At 40.8% G+C, this 18705-nt stretch overlaps 1 protein-coding gene across 5 annotated transcripts; it reads right to left on the reverse strand.

Moving 5' to 3' along the window:
• Nucleotides 1–2659: 2659 nt before the first annotated feature.
• On the reverse strand, nucleotides 2660–16480 carry tbc1d24 (TBC1 domain family, member 24). Of its 5 annotated transcripts, XM_086303374.1 has the most exons (8): nucleotides 16169–16480; nucleotides 13980–14069; nucleotides 10460–11566; nucleotides 9353–9511; nucleotides 8990–9053; nucleotides 7797–7892; nucleotides 5025–5271; nucleotides 2660–3692 (listed from the first exon to the last, which is right to left on the reverse strand). In XM_086303374.1, the coding sequence occupies exons 3-8, from the start codon at nucleotides 11443–11445 to the stop codon at nucleotides 3538–3540; spliced, it is 1707 nt and encodes a 568-aa protein (XP_086159500.1). In that variant the 5' UTR covers nucleotides 11446–11566; nucleotides 13980–14069; nucleotides 16169–16480; the 3' UTR covers nucleotides 2660–3537. The 5 variants fall into 5 exon arrangements, with proteins under 5 accessions (XP_086159500.1, XP_086159502.1, XP_086159504.1 ...); XM_086303376.1 differs by lacking the exon at nucleotides 13980–14069; XM_086303378.1 differs by lacking the exons at nucleotides 13980–14069; nucleotides 16169–16480 and adding an exon at nucleotides 15444–16142.
• Between the last annotated feature and the right edge of the window lie 2225 nt (nucleotides 16481–18705).

The raw sequence follows: 18705 nt of genomic DNA on the forward strand, positions 1-18705 counted from the left end.
CGAAAGAAAATGTACGGGTTTAAAGCGATGTTTTAATGACGTAGTCTGAGCAAAAACAGCGTTTTTGTTCTTTCTTTTCACCTTTTATTTTAAAGGTCACCCCTATTGTGCTTCACTTTGGTATGCTCCGCTGCAGGCTTTCCCTTTGATATCTACATTTAATTCACCCTTCTGAAGAATGAGGACGAAATGATGGGTGAAAGCAATAGATATCTTATTTATTATTTTCTACACCTTGCACCCGGGCTAGGGCCATTTAGTGGAAGGTGGTTTGCAGTCAGGTGTGATATGCAGCAATGTACCACATAACAGTGGGAGAATCCCCATTTCACTGAGATTAAGAAAGAGGAAGGGGTCATGAGAGCTCGCACCCCGAGTTAGAGATGAAGAATGTCTGCATGTGTGACTCAGAGAAAGCTTGTGCAGTCCCCATGCCTCCTCCTCTTCTCCCATCTATTCCTCTTACCCTGCTCACTCTGCATTGCCTAGTCAAGTCAGCACTACATGCAGGCCCCCTCCGCCAGTGCTACTGTAATAGCCTCATGACTCGTGATGCCATTTCTCCACAAGGACCACAGGCCTCCTTCCTTTCGATCACTTTAACTGGCCAGTATCTTAGTAAATCAGGGGTATAAAACAAGAACAGAACATTTGGAGATGGGGATGGTGTGTGTGTTTGTGTGTGTGGTGATGCTGGTAGCAAAACGGTCACTATGAATGAAATGACTTTCATTTCTGTTTTCTCTTTTTCTGGTCCTTGACTGAACACTCATTGATCCGGGTGGGGGGGTGAAGAGAGAGGTGTGTAGCATTTCAGCTGAGACTGGATTATAGTGTTCATACTCAGAGCCTATTTAATAGCATGTAATGTGATAGTCTACATACCTACTTCATTGATTCCTGTTTGTTTTGAGTAAATGGTAATGACTGTGTTGTAAGGAGAGCATACGCTATAATTTATTGGCTGATCTCTGGAATTACTTTTAAGGAAGGGAAAGAGGGAACTGTGAGAAGTTCTCACAAGGGCATCATGAAAGGCACGTTTGCTACAAAGTGTCAGTGCACACTGTCATCCTTTAGCTTTCAGTGATTCTGCTCAGTTCCACACATGTTATATGTCATAGATAATGTAAAATTTTCCCTTTACATAACAACACTGAGATACCCAGTGTCTAAATTTACATAAGAAACAGAAATCCTCGACATCATTTTAAACACACACACACACCCCAGCACCAGCTCCTGCAATATTCAGTCATTGAATCAGATCAGTACTCGTTGGGACCTCCTCAGCCTGTGTTTTAACCCACCCACTCACTAAGCCAAGTGGCAGGGGTGGCGGTCAAGGAAAAGACCAGTCTCAGTGTACTGTTAAACACTTAAGCATCTTATTCCTCGAGGCTAAGAAGCATGGTTTTTCAAGGAGATGCGCCAGACCAGCATCCAAAGGAGCAGCTAAATATAGCCGTGCATGTGCGATTAGGAGAGTGTGAATCCTGAATGGAGAGCACAGCCTTGGTGAGACAGAGTCAATTCCACTTACTGTAAAAGAAGGAATTACACCACTCCTTCGCCATTTAAGCTGCTGCATCTCTGCAGATACATTACAGCGAGGCGCGCACACACACACTGCAAATCAGTTTGCGCTTTTTTAATTTATATGACTGCACTGACATTGATCGCTTGCACATTGACATGCCAAATAAAATGTCTGATAAATAACCAGGTGTATCAGTTTCCACAGCTGTGAGTTGGTAGGTATGCATGATTCAAATACAGCAGGCTCGGTTTCTCTGTTAGGTTTGATTGAAATGTGGCATGGATTTCTATGAATTGAATTCTGCAGCGCAGCTCACTACCAAGATATATTTATAACTATATCTGACTCATATCTGCTGAATATTTTCCAGTCATGCAGCGTCAGTGTCAGCTTCCACAAAAGAGAGACATGCACAAGACAGCCAAACGAAAATAGACGTGGTGCGTGTGTCTGAGCAATTTACTTGTCATTCTTAGTAGTTTAAAGCTGGAGCTTTACTACAGATTTATATGCAATTTGCAAGAATTTAATTTCTGCTAATTAGGGTGTCAGTTGTGGTTTTAATATCACAGATTTCTCTGTGGGTTTGAGGTGCTTTGAAGGCTTACAACCCCCTCCCAAAAAAACTCAATCCCTATGTGATATGGCTTTCAGTATACACTTGTATAACTTTGCAGTCCCTTTGGGAAAAGGCTAACTGAAAGTAACCGCTGGGAGTACAGAGCAAACACAAGACAATGTGTGGTCAGCTGACCGTAAAGGCATGTGGCACACTTCTGTGAAAATCTGAGAAAATGCAACTCTTGCTTTGCAGGAACAAACGTGACAGATTTGAAAGGATTAGAAAGCTAAATCTTCAAATGTGAACTGTGGATAATGTCAGGAGAATCAGGGTCTGGAGTTCACTTTTCCTCACCGCAGCAGATGGCTCGCTTCAAAATCATTCTCACTAGTAGAAATACTTTTACTTACACCCATTTATTCACTATGAATTCATTAGTATTACTCTCACACTGAGTTGTTTTAGGGAAATGGATGTTTAAAGCTGTTTTTGGACTGCAGTGTGTGGGTGAAAACACCTTCAGTAACAAGACAAAATAACAATGACAACACAATGACTCTGATGAAAGCTTAATGCTGTATTTTCACATTTGCAATTACTCAATTGACACTTTACTGAAGCACATTTTCAAATCCACACTCTCACACAGAGGCCCCCCAACGACACTTTAGGAACAGGACAGCGTTTCAACTTCTCATTACAATCTTTATACTGGAAAGGACGGAAATAACAGGAAAATGATGTAGAGGAGAAGAAAAAACAACAACAACATTATATTCATATACTGCACAAAAGGGAGACAATCATCACAGACTCAAAGAGAAAGCTGGAAGCAAAATGGCAACATAAAAATTCACTAGATCTTCATAAACATTTACACCATGAATTCATTTGTCAGATCTCCCATCACGATATATCAGGAAGTGTGGGAAGATACGACAGGTTCTCTAACATCTAGGTTCTTTTGTTCATCATATATCACAAACATGGAGACTCGACTTCACACATGCTGTTGTAAACCTCATGACCTGATAGTAATGTAAGGACTGCAGAGTTAGCTTAACAATGAGTTTGGCAGATTGAGATAAACTACAGAAGAAAAAAAGGACTTAAATTTACATTCAGAAAATCAAATGTTTTTGCTCAGCAGGTTGATCCTGGACATTTCCATTATCACGTCAACAAAATGAGTACACAAATCTATAAATACAAAAATAAACAGGAAAAAAAAGAAACATTTTTCTTCATTTGCAGAAATTTGAACAAACTGCTTTAATACATTTTTAAAAAAAAGTAATTCAGAGTTGAATTTGCAGGACGGATGTGGTTTTGTTTGCATGTCTGTTTTCCACCTAAAACACTTGACTTCTTATTTCACATGTTTAAGTGTTTGTGGATGAATACCTAAGTATGTGTTGCATGTATGTGCTCAGCATTATGAGGCCATGGTGTCCTGGAAGCCCCACACCTCTAGCAGTGAAATCTGGAAGCTCTCTGCACACAGGGGCGGGTTGTCAAAGGTAGTGCAACTGCCAGTGCGCCCGTGGTTCAGCTCAGAGTCGATATACAGAGCGTTGCCGTTGCCTCCTCCTGATCGGAAAGAAGATGACAGAGTTTGCATGAGTTACCAACGATCAGCACTTCTTCCAAGCAGATTCTTTAATATTAACACTGTTTCATCGACATATAGTGATCAACACATCTGATCAGTTTGGCAGCAACTCAGTGCAAGTAGGCATGTAGACATGGTCAAGATTACTTGGTAAAGTTAAAACTGAGAAATGGAATAAGGAAGAAAGGTGTTTTAAGTGACTGAATGTGGTCATTGGGTTGGTATGAAACTCAGAAACTGCTGATATACTGTGATTTTACCCACACAACCATTTCTGGGGTTTACAGAGACTGGTCCACAAAAAAAAAAGGAGCTAACGGAAGGAAACAGTAACTTAAATATGCAGAAGAGCATCTGTCAACGTACAACACGTGCAACCTTGAAGCAAAAGGGCTACAGCAGCAGAAGACCACACCAGGTTGTTGGTGGTGTAATGGTGTGGGGGATATTTGCACACTGTGTCTCTTGACCATTGTTCAAACACCATGGTCTGCATTAGCTTTGCTGCTGATGGTGTCCTTCCCACTTTATGAGCACCATCTTCTGATGGCTGTTTTCAGCAGGATAAAACACCAGGTCACAATGCTCAAATCACCTTTAACTAGTTTCCGAACATGACAGTGAGTTCACTGTACTAAACCACCTCCAGAGTCAATAGATCTCAGGCCAATAGAGTACATTTGCTCATTTGGTGAAACAGGATTTTCCCAGACAATAAAACATCAAACTTGGACCATAAAACTATCCAGACTCATTCTTTGGTTCATTATTCTGTTTAAGTATTTTAGTAATGTTATTTATAATGTTTGAGATTGCAAAAAGTCTTTACTGCATGTGCAGTAAAAGCTTTCCATCAAGTGCTACCCTGTTTAAAATCAAAGGATATCAGTAAAGGTCTTTAGCATTACTGATCAGAGTTAGCATAAACCACTTTTACAAATCACAAAAACATTTACATTCCAGGTCTCTAAAAATACAGTTTCAAAATTTATTAAAAGCTGAAAAGTGTGTTTTACACCAATAGCTCACTATTGTGGAAAGTAAAAATCACAATGATTTAGAAGTCATTAAAATGTGTTCAGAATTTGACAATTTGATGACTATTCATCATCAAATCATGTAGGGGGAGAGCAGTGTGCTTAAAACAGCACCTGATTAGAATTAGGTACGCCGATGGCACCCCCTTTAAGAAATTAGGCGCTAGTTCTTTACCAATTTTCCTAATTATGACAGAATACAAGTTACTATTTAAAAAACACGCTTTAAAATGGGAAATACACATAAAAGACATACTGTCAAAGTCCACTCACCCACTATGATGGAGTCAACATTTCCAGACATGAACATAGAAGTATTCTTAGAGTTCAGGTTGAAGTGGCGGGCAGACAGAAATGGTGACAGCTCTCCAGGAGGTTTTTCTGGCTGCTGTAAGCTATTGCTGTCTGTGATCTGGTCTTCAGATGTTGCCGTTTCTTTCTGAGCCTGGGTCTTGATGGACGAAGCCAGCTCAGGGTGACTGATTACTATCCACTCGTAACGCTCCATCTCCGGCTTCAGCTAACAAGAGAAACAGAAATGTCTATAATTAACAACTACACACCAGAAAACTACACATTAAATGAAGTAATAATAGAACAAAACACCCATTTTCTTAAAAATCACATAAATTAGTTAATATCCCAAAATGAATCCTGATTTTAACAAACAGATGCATCATGGAATTTAGCATTCTTTAGGAAAAACAGTCTCCTGTGGACATTGGAATTTTCTTCACCAAGCAAATTCAACAGCTCTGTCTTCCACTGCTGAGTTAAGGCAGCACCGTCTAATCTCTTTAACAAAACTGTTGCTTTTGGCAACAGTTTTGCCAATCTACTGTACAATCTACTGTTTCAGTACAATCTACTGTTTCTTGAGCTCCATGGGGGGGGGGGGGGGGGGGGGGGGGGGGGAGAAGTCACATCACAAACACAGAAGATGGGGGACTCTAGAAGTTTGGAGCTTTAACATAACTTTTACTTGTTAGAGTCATGGCTGCTTTAAAAATTCTCCTCTAAGCAGCCATCTGGTACTCTGAAATTTTCCCAGAGGAGACACTCAGCCTCAGGGGTCCTCAGTTTGAGATGTAATTAAGAAGTTGGAGCAGTTTTCTCAGAAGATTTTCTTGGATTTCTAGTCATGAAATTTACCATTAAGAACTACAAACAAGAAAACTCAGCTTTTTACTGCAGAGCAGCTTCATGATGATTTAGTAGACTCTGGTGTGGCACCTTTACTGTGCCGTAACACCTGCAAAAACGTGGCTCATCAGAAGAAAACCTCTCTTATGCCTCACGAGTCTACAATCAGAAGATTTCAAATGAACATCTAAACATGGCACATACATTAGAAAACTAATCCAGTGTGTTGATGAAGTTGAAACAAAGCTTTATGGCCACAATGAATAAAGAAATCTTTGGAGAAAATGGGGTAAATTAAGTCAAGCAGAGAAACAATACAAGCTCTAACACGAGCTTTCTTTGATATGTACTCATTTCTAATCTTGTCCATCCTGGTCACTCCCATTGAAAATCTTAACATCTCCAGCTCATCCACAGTCTTTTTGTCAGTGCAATGTGCTCAAACCATACATCACAGCATGTCTCACTAACATCTTTTAACCCTCCCTTTCATTCTTGCTGCCATCCTTCAGTCACAGATCACCTGTGATACTCGTCTCCACTAACAACATCCTGCCCGCACTCTCTTCTACACGGTCAGTTGTTTTGGATGGCTGACCCCAAGTATTTAAACTCATGTACTCATTTGAATTACTTCTCCTTCCAGCTTGATATGGCTCATCATTTTTGTTCTTCTGTAGGTACTACAGCTCTGCACGTTGCCTTTGTTTTAGAAAATCTGTACTAGTACACTTCTTCATTCTTCAGGCATCTTCTCTTCTCTAGGTTTTTGAAAAAAAATCTCTCTCTCCCTAACACTTGAAAATCTAGAATAGGCTCCTTGAAGAGGTGCAAACAGAACTGAACTGAATGTAATCTTTATTTTGAACATGTTAAAAAAATACAACCACATAGAAAAAAAAAAAAAAAAAAAAAAAAAAGAGACAAACAAACAAAGCAGAAGTTTTCCTCTTTACAATCTCTACCTAAAAACCGTGGACAGAGCTCAAAACAGAAGTGGATACAAGTCCCAAAATTACAGAACTAGAAGCCTTATGAAGGAAGAATGGAGGATCACCTTCACAGCTTTTAGCAAAGCATTAGAAAGCTGTGAGACTTGTCAAAGGGGCATTACTGATCATGTAAGAAAAGGACCTCAAACATCAGTTTGAGGTCCTTTTCTTGAATTTGAAAATGTAAACGATAGAAAAAAGAAAAGAAAAATCCCATAAGAGAAGGTAAGACCTTTAAGTTTATGTCTTCTGGAGACTGATAACTTTTTTTTTTTGGTAGGGTTATTCTAATGTTTGCATGGCATACATTATCTTGTATCCTACTAATTTTCTCCTGGTCCTGTTCAAACCTCTACTGCCCATCCAATAGACATTGGTCCTGGAGTCTGTCTCTCGTGTGTGTCAGGTGTGGTATCAGGTACGAGCCTGCTACGATACTGAGGGCTTCGGGTTACAGGAGTTTCCGATATGTGTGTGCTTAAGTATTGGTGTTTGAGATGACTGTGTTTTCTGGTGTCTAGGCTCAGACAGCACACAGCTGAGCTTTACACAGTTAGCCAAGTAAATAATTCATAGAGAAGGGAACAGACAGCCAGTCTTTATTTCTATTTCTAGGCAATGTTGCACTGCTGCCACCAGAATAGCAACAAGAGTGGCTGTTTTTTTTGCACTTGACAGCATGTCAATGAATAGGGAACTGTGCCCTAGTATGAAAACTTCTCCAAATGATACACCAACTGGGGCCATTGATATTGACAACAGTAACATTTGAAAAAAGATAGATGGTACCCCCTGCTGGTCATACAATAGCACTACAAAAAAATTCCAACTATCTCTAAAAATGACTCAAATGATGTCTTTAAGAAAAAAAATTGGTTTTTTGCTACTAGATAACTGAAAATAATCTTACCCTGAAGACAAAACATTCCCCTGTGCCGAAGAAGCTCAACTTGTTGCCTCCTCTCTTCCTTTCCTCCCAATCAGTGGACAGAAACGCTCCGCATACCTGTTGGAAAAAAAATTAAGTAAAAACTGCATGAGTGAGATAATTTGTGGATTTATTCACCTTCAGCGGTTGTGACAAAAGTCAAGCAAGTGGAAGGACTCTGACTGTGGTGTCTGTAAGATGCCAACACTAATGCCAGGATAATCCAATCATACGACACATGTATAATCAGGAACTTTAAACCCAGTTCACAGAACCCAGGACAAAAATATAACCCGAGTCTACTTTGAAAAACAGAAACCTAATCTTAGCCTCTTTAGCTCCTTAAATAAAGAGCAATGACTGAGTTAATGCTACGAGTAGGTCACACCTATTGCATGTGCTAAGAAGGACTTTGCTTGTCAAACATGACATTTTTACCTTTGATGCTCCCTGTATCAGACAAAGATAGAAACTAATGATAGTTATATATTAGGGAGGGTCAGAGGGCAAGAATGACTTGGGGGTCGGCAAAAGCCCTTAAACTAAGAAACCAAAACAGAAACATAGAAAGAAAAAGTGCAGAAATATGTTAAGACATTTGTGCAAATGTTTTTACTTGTGCATTAAACTCAAACTTTAACGCAATCTCAGTACAGACCTGCATCCCTAAATGGAGAAAAATTAAGCTAACATTTATGCATGCCCGTCTCTGACAACAATCCAATCCATTTACTGATAAGACTGTTAAACTCCACTTTGTCTTGGACTGCAGCCGGTGACAGCAGTGCTTCTGCTCTGAAGATCCTCTGCAAGCTGGAGGGTCACACCACCACAGAGGCTGCAGCAGGTGGAGTGCTGGTTCAAGCGTCATCACGCTGAGCTCATAGAGTCACAAACTGCAGTTCAGTTTTCTGCAGTTCAGAGAAAACTGATCTTTGCTTCCTCTTTATTGTGACAAAATGTACAAAGTATGATGAGGTTGCTTAATTTTTCCTTCTCACACATCACAGACTGGATCGAGATCGCCCAAAGGTTGGTTCCAAATATGAGGTCGCATTTTACTCGTATTTTATCTTAGCTCGTTGATCATAATAAAATATCTGATGGCACATTCCACTGTTTCCTTCAGACAAAATAAACAATATTTACGTCAGTAGAAAAAAAATGCTACTTACATCGCCATCTGTGGTCCTGATGAGGAGCAGAGTGGGTTCGTGGCCCTCACAATGCGAGTAGAATCTGTAAAAAAGGAAAAACATTTAATTCACTGCAACAGTCTTATTAAACACCTAATACTGAAACTAACACATATCCAGTGGATCGTAATGCAGCAACAGTAACACACTTTTGTATTTTGTACTTTATTAAAACAAGAAGCCGTTGCTTTAAGCCATGAAAGAAATTGATTTGACTCCATTAAAAGAAAAATGTAACCTTAAATTCAGATTTACCCAAACTTTTAGTTATTAATTTCATTCAAAGTTATAAAATGTAAATTATGAGCAGCAGCTAACACTTAATTAAATTGTAAAATGCACCTGTTCAGGCTGCAACCGTGAGTGGAGGTTGTGAAGAGAAGCTGTGGTTGGCACAGGGCAAAGCGCTCTGGGATCCATGACCAGATGTCATGCATCTCCTTGGCACTGACTATCTCCGAGGAAAATGTGTCAGGGTTAAGTGCCAGCTGCACGTTCCGCCTGCAGATGCCAAAGCAATTTAGACACAGGAAAGAGAGAGAGGTTCGGAAAGAGCATCCCATACAGTGAAGAGATATGTATAAAATACACCCCCCCCCCCCCCGGGGGAAAAAAACAAAAAAAACCAAACCACAAAACAGCAACTTGGTCACAGGTTATTTAAAACGGGTATCAGAAATAAGTGTAACCATGAAAGAGCACCCACCTAGAGCTGTAAAAGAACCAATGTGGCAAACACAGGAGTGGTGTGCAGATGAGACAGAACATGGTGCATGGAAAAATCGTGGCACAAACCAAGCAGAAAAGAAAAAAAGAACAGACGGTGAGAAAAGGATGCAAAGCAACTCAAACAGTTTCCTACAGCATGCCAGAATATAAAGCTTAAAAGACAGAGGGCATTGCTACCAACAAAAAAAAAATAAAATAAAAAAAATGCTAAAACAGTTAAGACTGTAAACATATCTACTCTACACTTGTGCTAAATTATATTTCAAATGGTTTATATTGGTCGTCTGCATGCCATGCATACCAGGGTGAAGTCCACAAACCGTGAAGGAAGTTTAGTCATGTTCAAGTATTTTCATTCTAATGGCAGTAGATTTCCAGACTGAAGGTAATGGTAAATTATGAAACATTAGAGTTCACATATTGCTAGATTAACAAAGTGGACTGATTAATTTTATTAAAAGAGCTCAACTCCTAGTATGGGACTGTGAGAAGCCATTTGGTTAAGTTTATTATAAAAATTATACAACATGTGGTAACATTAACTTAAAAAAAAGCAGAGTAATGACATAAAGCCACATTTTTAGACATAAACACAGCGTGTAGCAAAGTGTCCGCACAGGAAATAGCCCAGTTTTGAAGTTTAGAAAGTACATTTACCCACTTAAAAAAACAAACAAAACAAAAAATAAAACATTTACTTTTTTCTTTTTTAAACTTTACCGCTTCTGCTTCACAGTGATTCCTTTTTGCTGCAGGGACTTCTCATTTGTAAGCTGCAGCAGGGTGATCTCCTTGCGGCTGAACAGGCGGATGGAGAATGCCTTCTCGAGCAGCTTGTCAGGTGTGACGGTGGAAGCAATGCCCTTAACAAATACCTGAATATCTGCCTTGATTTTGTTTGAATCCTGCTGCTGGTTGCCCTGCCCCCCCTCTGCTCCCATTTTATGCTTGCGATAGAACTTGAGCAAGGCTACTGCCACGCGGTAAAGAACCTTATAGCCCTCTACTAGGTAGACATCTAGGACCCTAACCACATGGCTAAAAGGCAGGTCACCGAGGACCCAGCGCTGCCAGTCTGAGTAGACATCCATCACATCCTGAGCCGTGGCAACGATCAGTTTGTGAGCAGCTGTGCAGTACTTATTGGCTAGGTCACCGAAGGTCATGCAGCTAGACTCATAAGCCAGGAAGGTCTGGTCTATAAGTCGCTTCCCTGGCTCGTTGCATGCCAGTATGCGGCTGACATGCTCAAAACACTGAGCTTCGTCTACACTGAAGTGCAGGAGCAATGAAGTAACTGCAGGAAGAGCTGGGCAATGAGAGATATCTGGAAAGTGTCCAGCGAGGCAGTTGATGATCTGATGGGCTGAGGCTACTGCCTCCGGCTTCAGACAGTACCGCGGTATGGGATTTCCATCCACAAACTCTGGTAGTGGGACGTTGGTGGAGGTTTTCTTTGTGGCTGCATTTCCCATAATGTCACGATACACTGCTGCATCTGGGGTCACTGTACGGCAAGGAATGGCTTTGATGAGTTGCTGGTAGACTTGTGCCCGCAGCTTGTGGTTCTTGGCCCAATAACCTTGTCGAGCCATCCGTTTGAACTCTTTCAGATCTTTAGTGTCCACCTTGGTGGGCCCGCTGCTCTTGGCCAAATCGCCCATCTGGTTCCAGTCCACAAAGCTGCCATAGTCTTCTTCAGCCATTGTGCTGTAAACTTGCTGGACTGCTCGTGCAGGAAAAGAGGAGGTATCTGCCGAGGTCTTACTAACCTTCTAGCCTCCACACAGCAGATATTTTGTCTTTCTTATCTGCCCATTGTGGTCACTGGAAAAAAACAAGGGTGACAAGAATCAAAAAAAGCTTATAGTTATGCACATGCATTATTAGTAACTGTCAGTAGCATCATAGAATTATTCAGTTCCCACCGATGTAAATTTCATATTTATCACTTGAAAGATTTGTTCGAAAATGGCTTCCACCTTCTGAGCCCTTAGTGAACTTATCTAATTAGTCCTGATCTACACTAAGTACAATATATTACCAGAAGTATTCACTCACCCATCGCCGTCATTGAATTAAGGTGTTCCAATCACTTCCATGGCCACAGGCGTATAGAAATTGAGTACCTAGGCATTCAGACTGTTTCTACAAACATTTGTGAAAAAAATGGGTCGCTCTCAGGAGCTCTGTGAATTCCAGCGTGGCATCATGATAGGATGTCAGCTGTGCAACATGCCCAGTCGTGCTACTAAATATTCCAAAGTCAACTGCTAGTGGTATTATAACAAAGTGGAAGTGACTGGGAATGACAGATACTTAGCCACAAAGTGGCTCTGCTGGCTCAGCAGATGCTGAGGCACATAGTACCCAGAGGTTGATTACTTTCTGCAGAGTCAGTAGCTATAGACTTTCAAACTTCATGTGACCTTCAGATTAGCTCAAGAACAGCGCGTAGAGAGCTTCATTGAATGACTTTCTATGGCCAAGCAGCTGCACCCAAACCTAACATCATTAAGCACAATTCAAAGCGTCAGGTGCAGTGCTGTAAAGCATGCTACCATTGGACTTTAGAGCAGTGGAGACGTGTTCTCACAAGTGATGAATCACACTTCTCCATCTGGCTAACCGATGGATGGGTCTGGTTTGGTAGTTGCCAGGGGAACAGTACTTGTGTATTGTGCCAACCGTAAAATTTGTGGAGGGGGGGATTATGTGTGAGGGTTCTTTTTCAGGAGTTAGGTTCAGCCCCTTAATTCCAGTAAAAAGTAACTCTTAATGCTTCAGTATATCAAGACATTTTGGGAACAGTTTGGGGATTACCCCTTACTGTTCCAACATGACGGCGCACCAGTGCACAAAGCAAGGTCCATAAAGACATGGATATCTGGGTCAGTGTGTGGAAGAACTTGACTGGCCTGTGCAGAGTCCTGACATCAACCTGATACGACACCTTTGGGATAAATTAGGCTACGTTCACACTGAAGGTGAAAGCGCATCAAACCCGACTTATTTGACGCTATGCGACCCATATCCGATCATGGTATGACAGTGTGAACAGCACAAATCAGATATTTTCAAATCTGATCTGGGTCACTTTCGTATGTGGTACTGAATGCGATACATATCCGATGTTTTAGAAAGCGACTGCTGTTTGAACGGTCATGCCGCATTAAATCCGTCTTTTACGTCACTGACACAAGACAGACGCCAATTATCAGCGCCGGAGAAGCGCCCGAGAAGACATTGTGAATGCTTCCTGGCCATCCAGTGTAGATGTCAGTGAAACTGTTGGGAAGACAACGTTGGAGAAACGTGAACATTTTATTTGTACTGTATAATCTGCAGATTCTGACAGAAATCTGCAACTATCCTTTGAAGCACCGCTCCGCTCTAAAACAGCAATAAGGATAATTATTAGGCCATATGTAAATAACAAAATAACTTTACATTTCCCAATTTTGCTTTAAGTTATAGAGTATGAAACAAGTCTTTATATTAACGGCCATCAGTCAAACAATACTGTTTGTTCTGGGCCTAAACAGAGCGCGTTGTGTGTGACGTCTTCTTTTGTGCATGCGGGCCGCTTTGAGGGTTCACACTAGAGCGCGTTTGCTGTCACATTTTATTTGTAGTGTGAACAAGCAGACAAAAATATCGGATTTGATTAAAAAAAAATCGGAATTGAGCATTAAGACCTGCAGTGTGAACGTAGCCTTAGGGTCTTTTGGGATGTCACTCAAGTTTATATGACAAACGAGTGAATACTTTTGGCAATTTAGTGTATATGAGCTAGCTGAGGATAAGCATACAATTAGGAAGAAATATGAATATCTGAAAGTGGAAAATTAGACTTTATAGCATGGTACTGTACAAAATACAAAAAAAACGAGTGCTATAAAAAGAAAAACTAATAAATGGATAACAAATGTAGCATTGGTATTTACACCAGAATACATAAAATACTGCCCAATATGTAGCAATGTTAAATTAGAAAAATGCACAAAAATAAAGACTCAGAAAGTTCTGTTTCCATAAGAAGCGATTTGAGAGATGGAATGCATAATGACCACAGTAAATCTGTAATGAAGACACACTACTGATCAATTTCCCTAATCATGTTCTGACAAATACAAAAATGCATGTGCATCATACACCTCATACACCTGTGAAAGCTTGAAATGACTTGTGTGCAAACACCTTTGGCTGATTTAATTGGCTACTAGAAAAAAAAACAAACCTGTAATTGTTGAAGGTCACAAGCTGTTAACTAACTGTTTCACATCCCACATGATACAGGCAGATGGTACGTCTACAAATCAGTTGCGCCCTGAAACATACGGAGAATAGCTGAAGCACAATCTTTTTGGGTGCTTTTATTTCCCCTTTCTCAAGACGTCACATGAAGATGGCAGTCCAAAGATCACTTGCAATACACTAAAAGAGACAGTCATTAAAAATCTGTTTATATAACTGTCACATAGAGGACGATATCAACATATCCTTGCATGAGAAGCTGGGAGCACTCGCGATATAACTGTCCTACTTATAATAAATAAGGGCATGTTTCACCTAAATGTTGCCATTATACACGTGACACTGGGTGCAACTGATCAAAGTCAGACTCGATAATATAGTGGCTAAGATTAGGTCTAAGAATAGTTTGGCAGTCTGTAGCACAGTCGCACACTGTTTTATAGTGCGGTCACACCTGTAGTCTGGGCTTCATCGGAAAAACTGTGCTCTATCACACAGGTCTTGTTGTTTGCTTGAATTAAAAATAGAAATTTCTGTCCGCATTAAACACAGGAATGTTCTGAGAAAAAAGGTTTGGAATTTCATGAACCACATACTGGAATGAGCAGTTTTGGTCTTGTTTTGCAGGATGAATATTTCACTGGGTGACTAAAGAACAGAATAAATCTGTATTTAAAAATAAAGAAAGAAGGCAAAGATGAAAAGAGGGCAGCTTCTATTACAGGAGAATTACACCGTAAAATCCACAAGGAATTAATGACAACAAAAGGTACGAGCTGAAGTTTTTACCATGGCTCTGAAAAGTAAGGAAAACTCACTCGAGGCGTGCAATCACTATGAATGACTGAAGAACCCCCAAAACAAGAAGTGAAACAGTCTTATTCGTCCCACAGAATTGCTAAACTTTTGCTTTACGGCCATTTCCTTTTTTTGTGGTTTTGTTTTGTTTGTGACCTGTAAAATCTAAATGCAATCCTGTTTAAAATAATTACACAAATGCTGCTCAATAAAGATGTCAGACTGATACAGCCTAGCCATTATTTTGACCAATTACGAGTTCCCAAATCTCAGGGCTCAAATGGTTGGATTTATCCTAACCAAACTGCATTTTAATTGCAAACCAAAGCAAAGATTTTTAACCTTTCATCAAGATAACAGAATTTTCCTGTAGGCATTTAAAAAACAAAAAAGAAAGAATATTGTAATAGTTTAAGGGTTTCCAGCTAAAGAATGTTTGATTTAATCACTATATACACTTTACATTCACAGATAATAGATGTAGATGAGAATGACACTGGGATGGCAGCTGTATTACTATGTGTCTGAAAATTTACAGAAAGACCCCCCCCCCCCACACACACACACATTTCCGTACTTCTTTTGATGCTCCATGTCCATTTGAAATAAACAAAACAAAACCTGCCTCAGATATTAATGTAAAACGTACCGAGGGGAGGAGGAGGAAGCTTCTTGCTAGCCTTAACGGAGAGCGTACTGTACTGTTAGCTAGCTGTACTATAAAACCAATTACTGCTTTTAGTTTCATTCTGGACGCTCAGTAAAAGCACACAAACGGCTAAGGTAAGGCTGCAGGTACAATTGTGTCATCACATACTGAGGTGACAGCTCCAAATTAGCTGCATTTTCAATCCTATAAACGATTAACGTCAGCTAACCAGCTGAGGCAAAATAAGCTAGCACGAAACAAGCGGCCACGGGTCACAGGGTATTTAACATTACCGCCGGAGTAAATCTGATATACCCTTTTCCATTCACACTTGCCAAGTTAGCACTGTTAGCCTTAGCTAGCCGCATCTGTCAGTGCAATTCAGGAGCAACCGGAACCTTAACTAGCCGCACAAAACCTACTCGCTAAACACATAACCTCCACAACAAGCGTGCAGATACGGACAAACGCTAAAACATTTGAGCAAGCTCTTGGCTAACGTTGCTTCATTAGCCAGCATGGACGTTGTCAACCACAAATTAATTTGGTCCAAAGGCTGTCTTGGAGTTTGTTTATAACAAGATGTTTCCGCTTATTTATTTATTTTTTAGAAAAGCGTGTCATATCCACAAAGCTAGAAACACGCCAGAGTATGACCTTTACTCCACAACAAGGAAGACGATATATAAATAGCTGTCAGAAGAAAATTAAATGAATATCCCTACCTGAGTCTGAGATGTCTTGAGACGGGAGACAGCGTTCATATTAAGTACCCTCGAGCATGCGCACTGCCTCCAATCCCGGACGCAGCGTTTTTGAGCGTGCAGCTGCTGAAGCTGCAGACAGGGGCTCAGATGGAGTGGTTAAATATAAACTGTTCTCAGTTACTTATCTGTACACTCACTAGGTTGTTAGATTATTTTTGTGAAAAAAAACCAACGTTAATACAAACATAAATCTAGAATACAAACTATATAATATTAGTAGCAGACACGCCAAATTTGGGGTTTATGACATGGGCATGCCAGTATCAAACATTTATGTTACACAAAAAGCTATGAAATTCCATAAACTCTGCTGAGTGCAACAAAGAGTAACTCAAATATTTATCCATGGCTTAGTTTCTGAAGAAAAGTACTGTTGCGTGGTAGATCCCATTATCTGCTATGTCCTGTTTACTTCCAGACCTTCTGTGTCCAATATGTGATGGCACTGGAACAGGACAGGAAGTACCCTGGCAAGCACAACAAGCCCTGCCTTTGTCCAGGACTCAAAGCAACCATCAAAATACAACCGCCCAACACATGACAGTTATTACTGATGATTAAATTGTGGGGCCATCACAGAGCGACTCTGGGTAAAATGTTATTTGGCTCTGTCTCTCTTCCTCTCACGCACTGCCTATGTCTTTTTATACCGTCATTTTGTACTTCAGTAATAAAGAAAAAGGGGCAAATACTACTACTAGTAATAAACAAACATATCAGCATTTGTTTTTCCCTATATAATATAAGTAAAAAGCCACCACAAAACTGATTACGTTGCACAGCACACAGAAATGACAAAAGAAGAGAGCAGCTATGTCACAGTGAGGCAGATCTAATCTGTCATCCATGTACATGGTTCTCTGGATAACTCATAACTCATCAAGTCTTTTCTATTTCACACTTTGCACCACCCAAGACGCCATTTACCTCCCACTCCAGCCAGAATGGATGTATTATCATGCATACAAATATCAGCACACTCTCTTACATGAAGCATATGTGCAGGCATATGTTGGGGCTAGGGCACCGTTAAAGCATAGATAGGATCAATGCAACTTAATACATTTGCTCCAGTACTTTAATTACTTTAGTCAATCCGTATTAGAACACAGGGATGCACATGAACCTCACAAAAATGAAAACAACAGTTTAATAATAATAATGGATTGCATTTATATAGCGCTTTTCGGGTACTCAAAGCACTTTACAATTCCACTATTCATTCACTCTCACACACTGGTGGAGGCAAGCTAAAGTTGTAGCCACAGCTGCCCTGGGGCGAGAAGCGAGGCTGCCATATTGCGCCATCGACCCCTCTGGCCATCACCAGTAGGCGGTAGGTGTCTTGCCCAAGGACACGACAACCGAGACTGTCCGAGCCGGGGCTCGAACCGGCAACCTTCCGGTTACAAGACAAACCGCCAACTCTTGAGCCACGATCGCCCCGTTTACACAGTCTACACTGGGTTCATTTCTGATTTCTGATTTAATTCCCACATCTCTTGTACTTGATCACCGCTATGCAACCCCATTTAAATACCCCTGTTTTTGATTCAGTATATGTGTCCTCTCATGTCGACAGTTTATTTCAGTCATCCACTGTCACCACACTATACTAACCGAGCCAATTTTAATAGACAGACAAATACCCCAACTGGGGGTGGATGCTCTCACCATCCAAGCCTTTTGGCCAGTACCTTGTCTCACAAACACCCGGTCTTCTTTGCACCTTCCCCCCAATCCCTTTAATAATAACCCTGCTTCACATGGTGAGACCGTCAAATCACAGGGTCCACTTACTGGTGTCCAAATGACCATTAGGGACCTGATTTTCAAAGCTCCTCCATGTACCACACAAAGACCTGTAGCATCACATGAGGAGAACTGACCTCCCCATCTAGCTCGATGGGAAGATAAGGCAATTGAAGGGATTAAATCATCCCTGACTGATTTAGGGCTTCAGTTTGTGGATACCACTCTGAATGTAAGGGGTTCTTTAGCAAGGATGGTGGGTCAATACTTTTGAACTACATTCTCGTCATAGGGCACAAATAGCCAAGAAGATCCTCTCTGTCAGGAGGCAATGGACCCTCTGAGCGAGTCGTGCAGCAGCACTGGACCTTCCATTGGTCTGACAGGTTTTGGACAAGTCACCCTTTGAAGCCAAATCAGGAATGTCCCTGAGAGAGAACTCAATCAGTCAGTGAATACTGTTTTCTTTCAGCAGTTAGTACAGCCAAGAGACCTCCACGCAGTCTCTGTCAGCTGTACATGTTGGCATTGGAAGCCACGTGGCTCTGGAGTCACACTGTGGCCAACATTGTTTCACCCAGACATATTACTGAGGACACAGAACTTCAGGTATACTACCCTGTATACTTATGATCTGAGCAAGAAGAGAGGGCCAGTTTGACTTGTCCTTTCATTCTGGCTTAACATGAAATTTCCCACTTGTGGGACTAATAAAGGTATCTTATCTTATCTTATCTTATCTA

The sequence above is a fragment of the Aulonocara sp. 'chitande type north' Nkhata Bay genome, linkage group LG8, assembly GCF_057382095.1.
Source record: "Aulonocara sp. 'chitande type north' Nkhata Bay isolate Kocher_YH1m ecotype deep benthic linkage group LG8, A_spYH_male_GT1.1, whole genome shotgun sequence".
In the NCBI taxonomy this organism is placed as follows: Eukaryota; Metazoa; Chordata; class Actinopteri; order Cichliformes; family Cichlidae; genus Aulonocara; species Aulonocara sp. 'chitande type north' Nkhata Bay.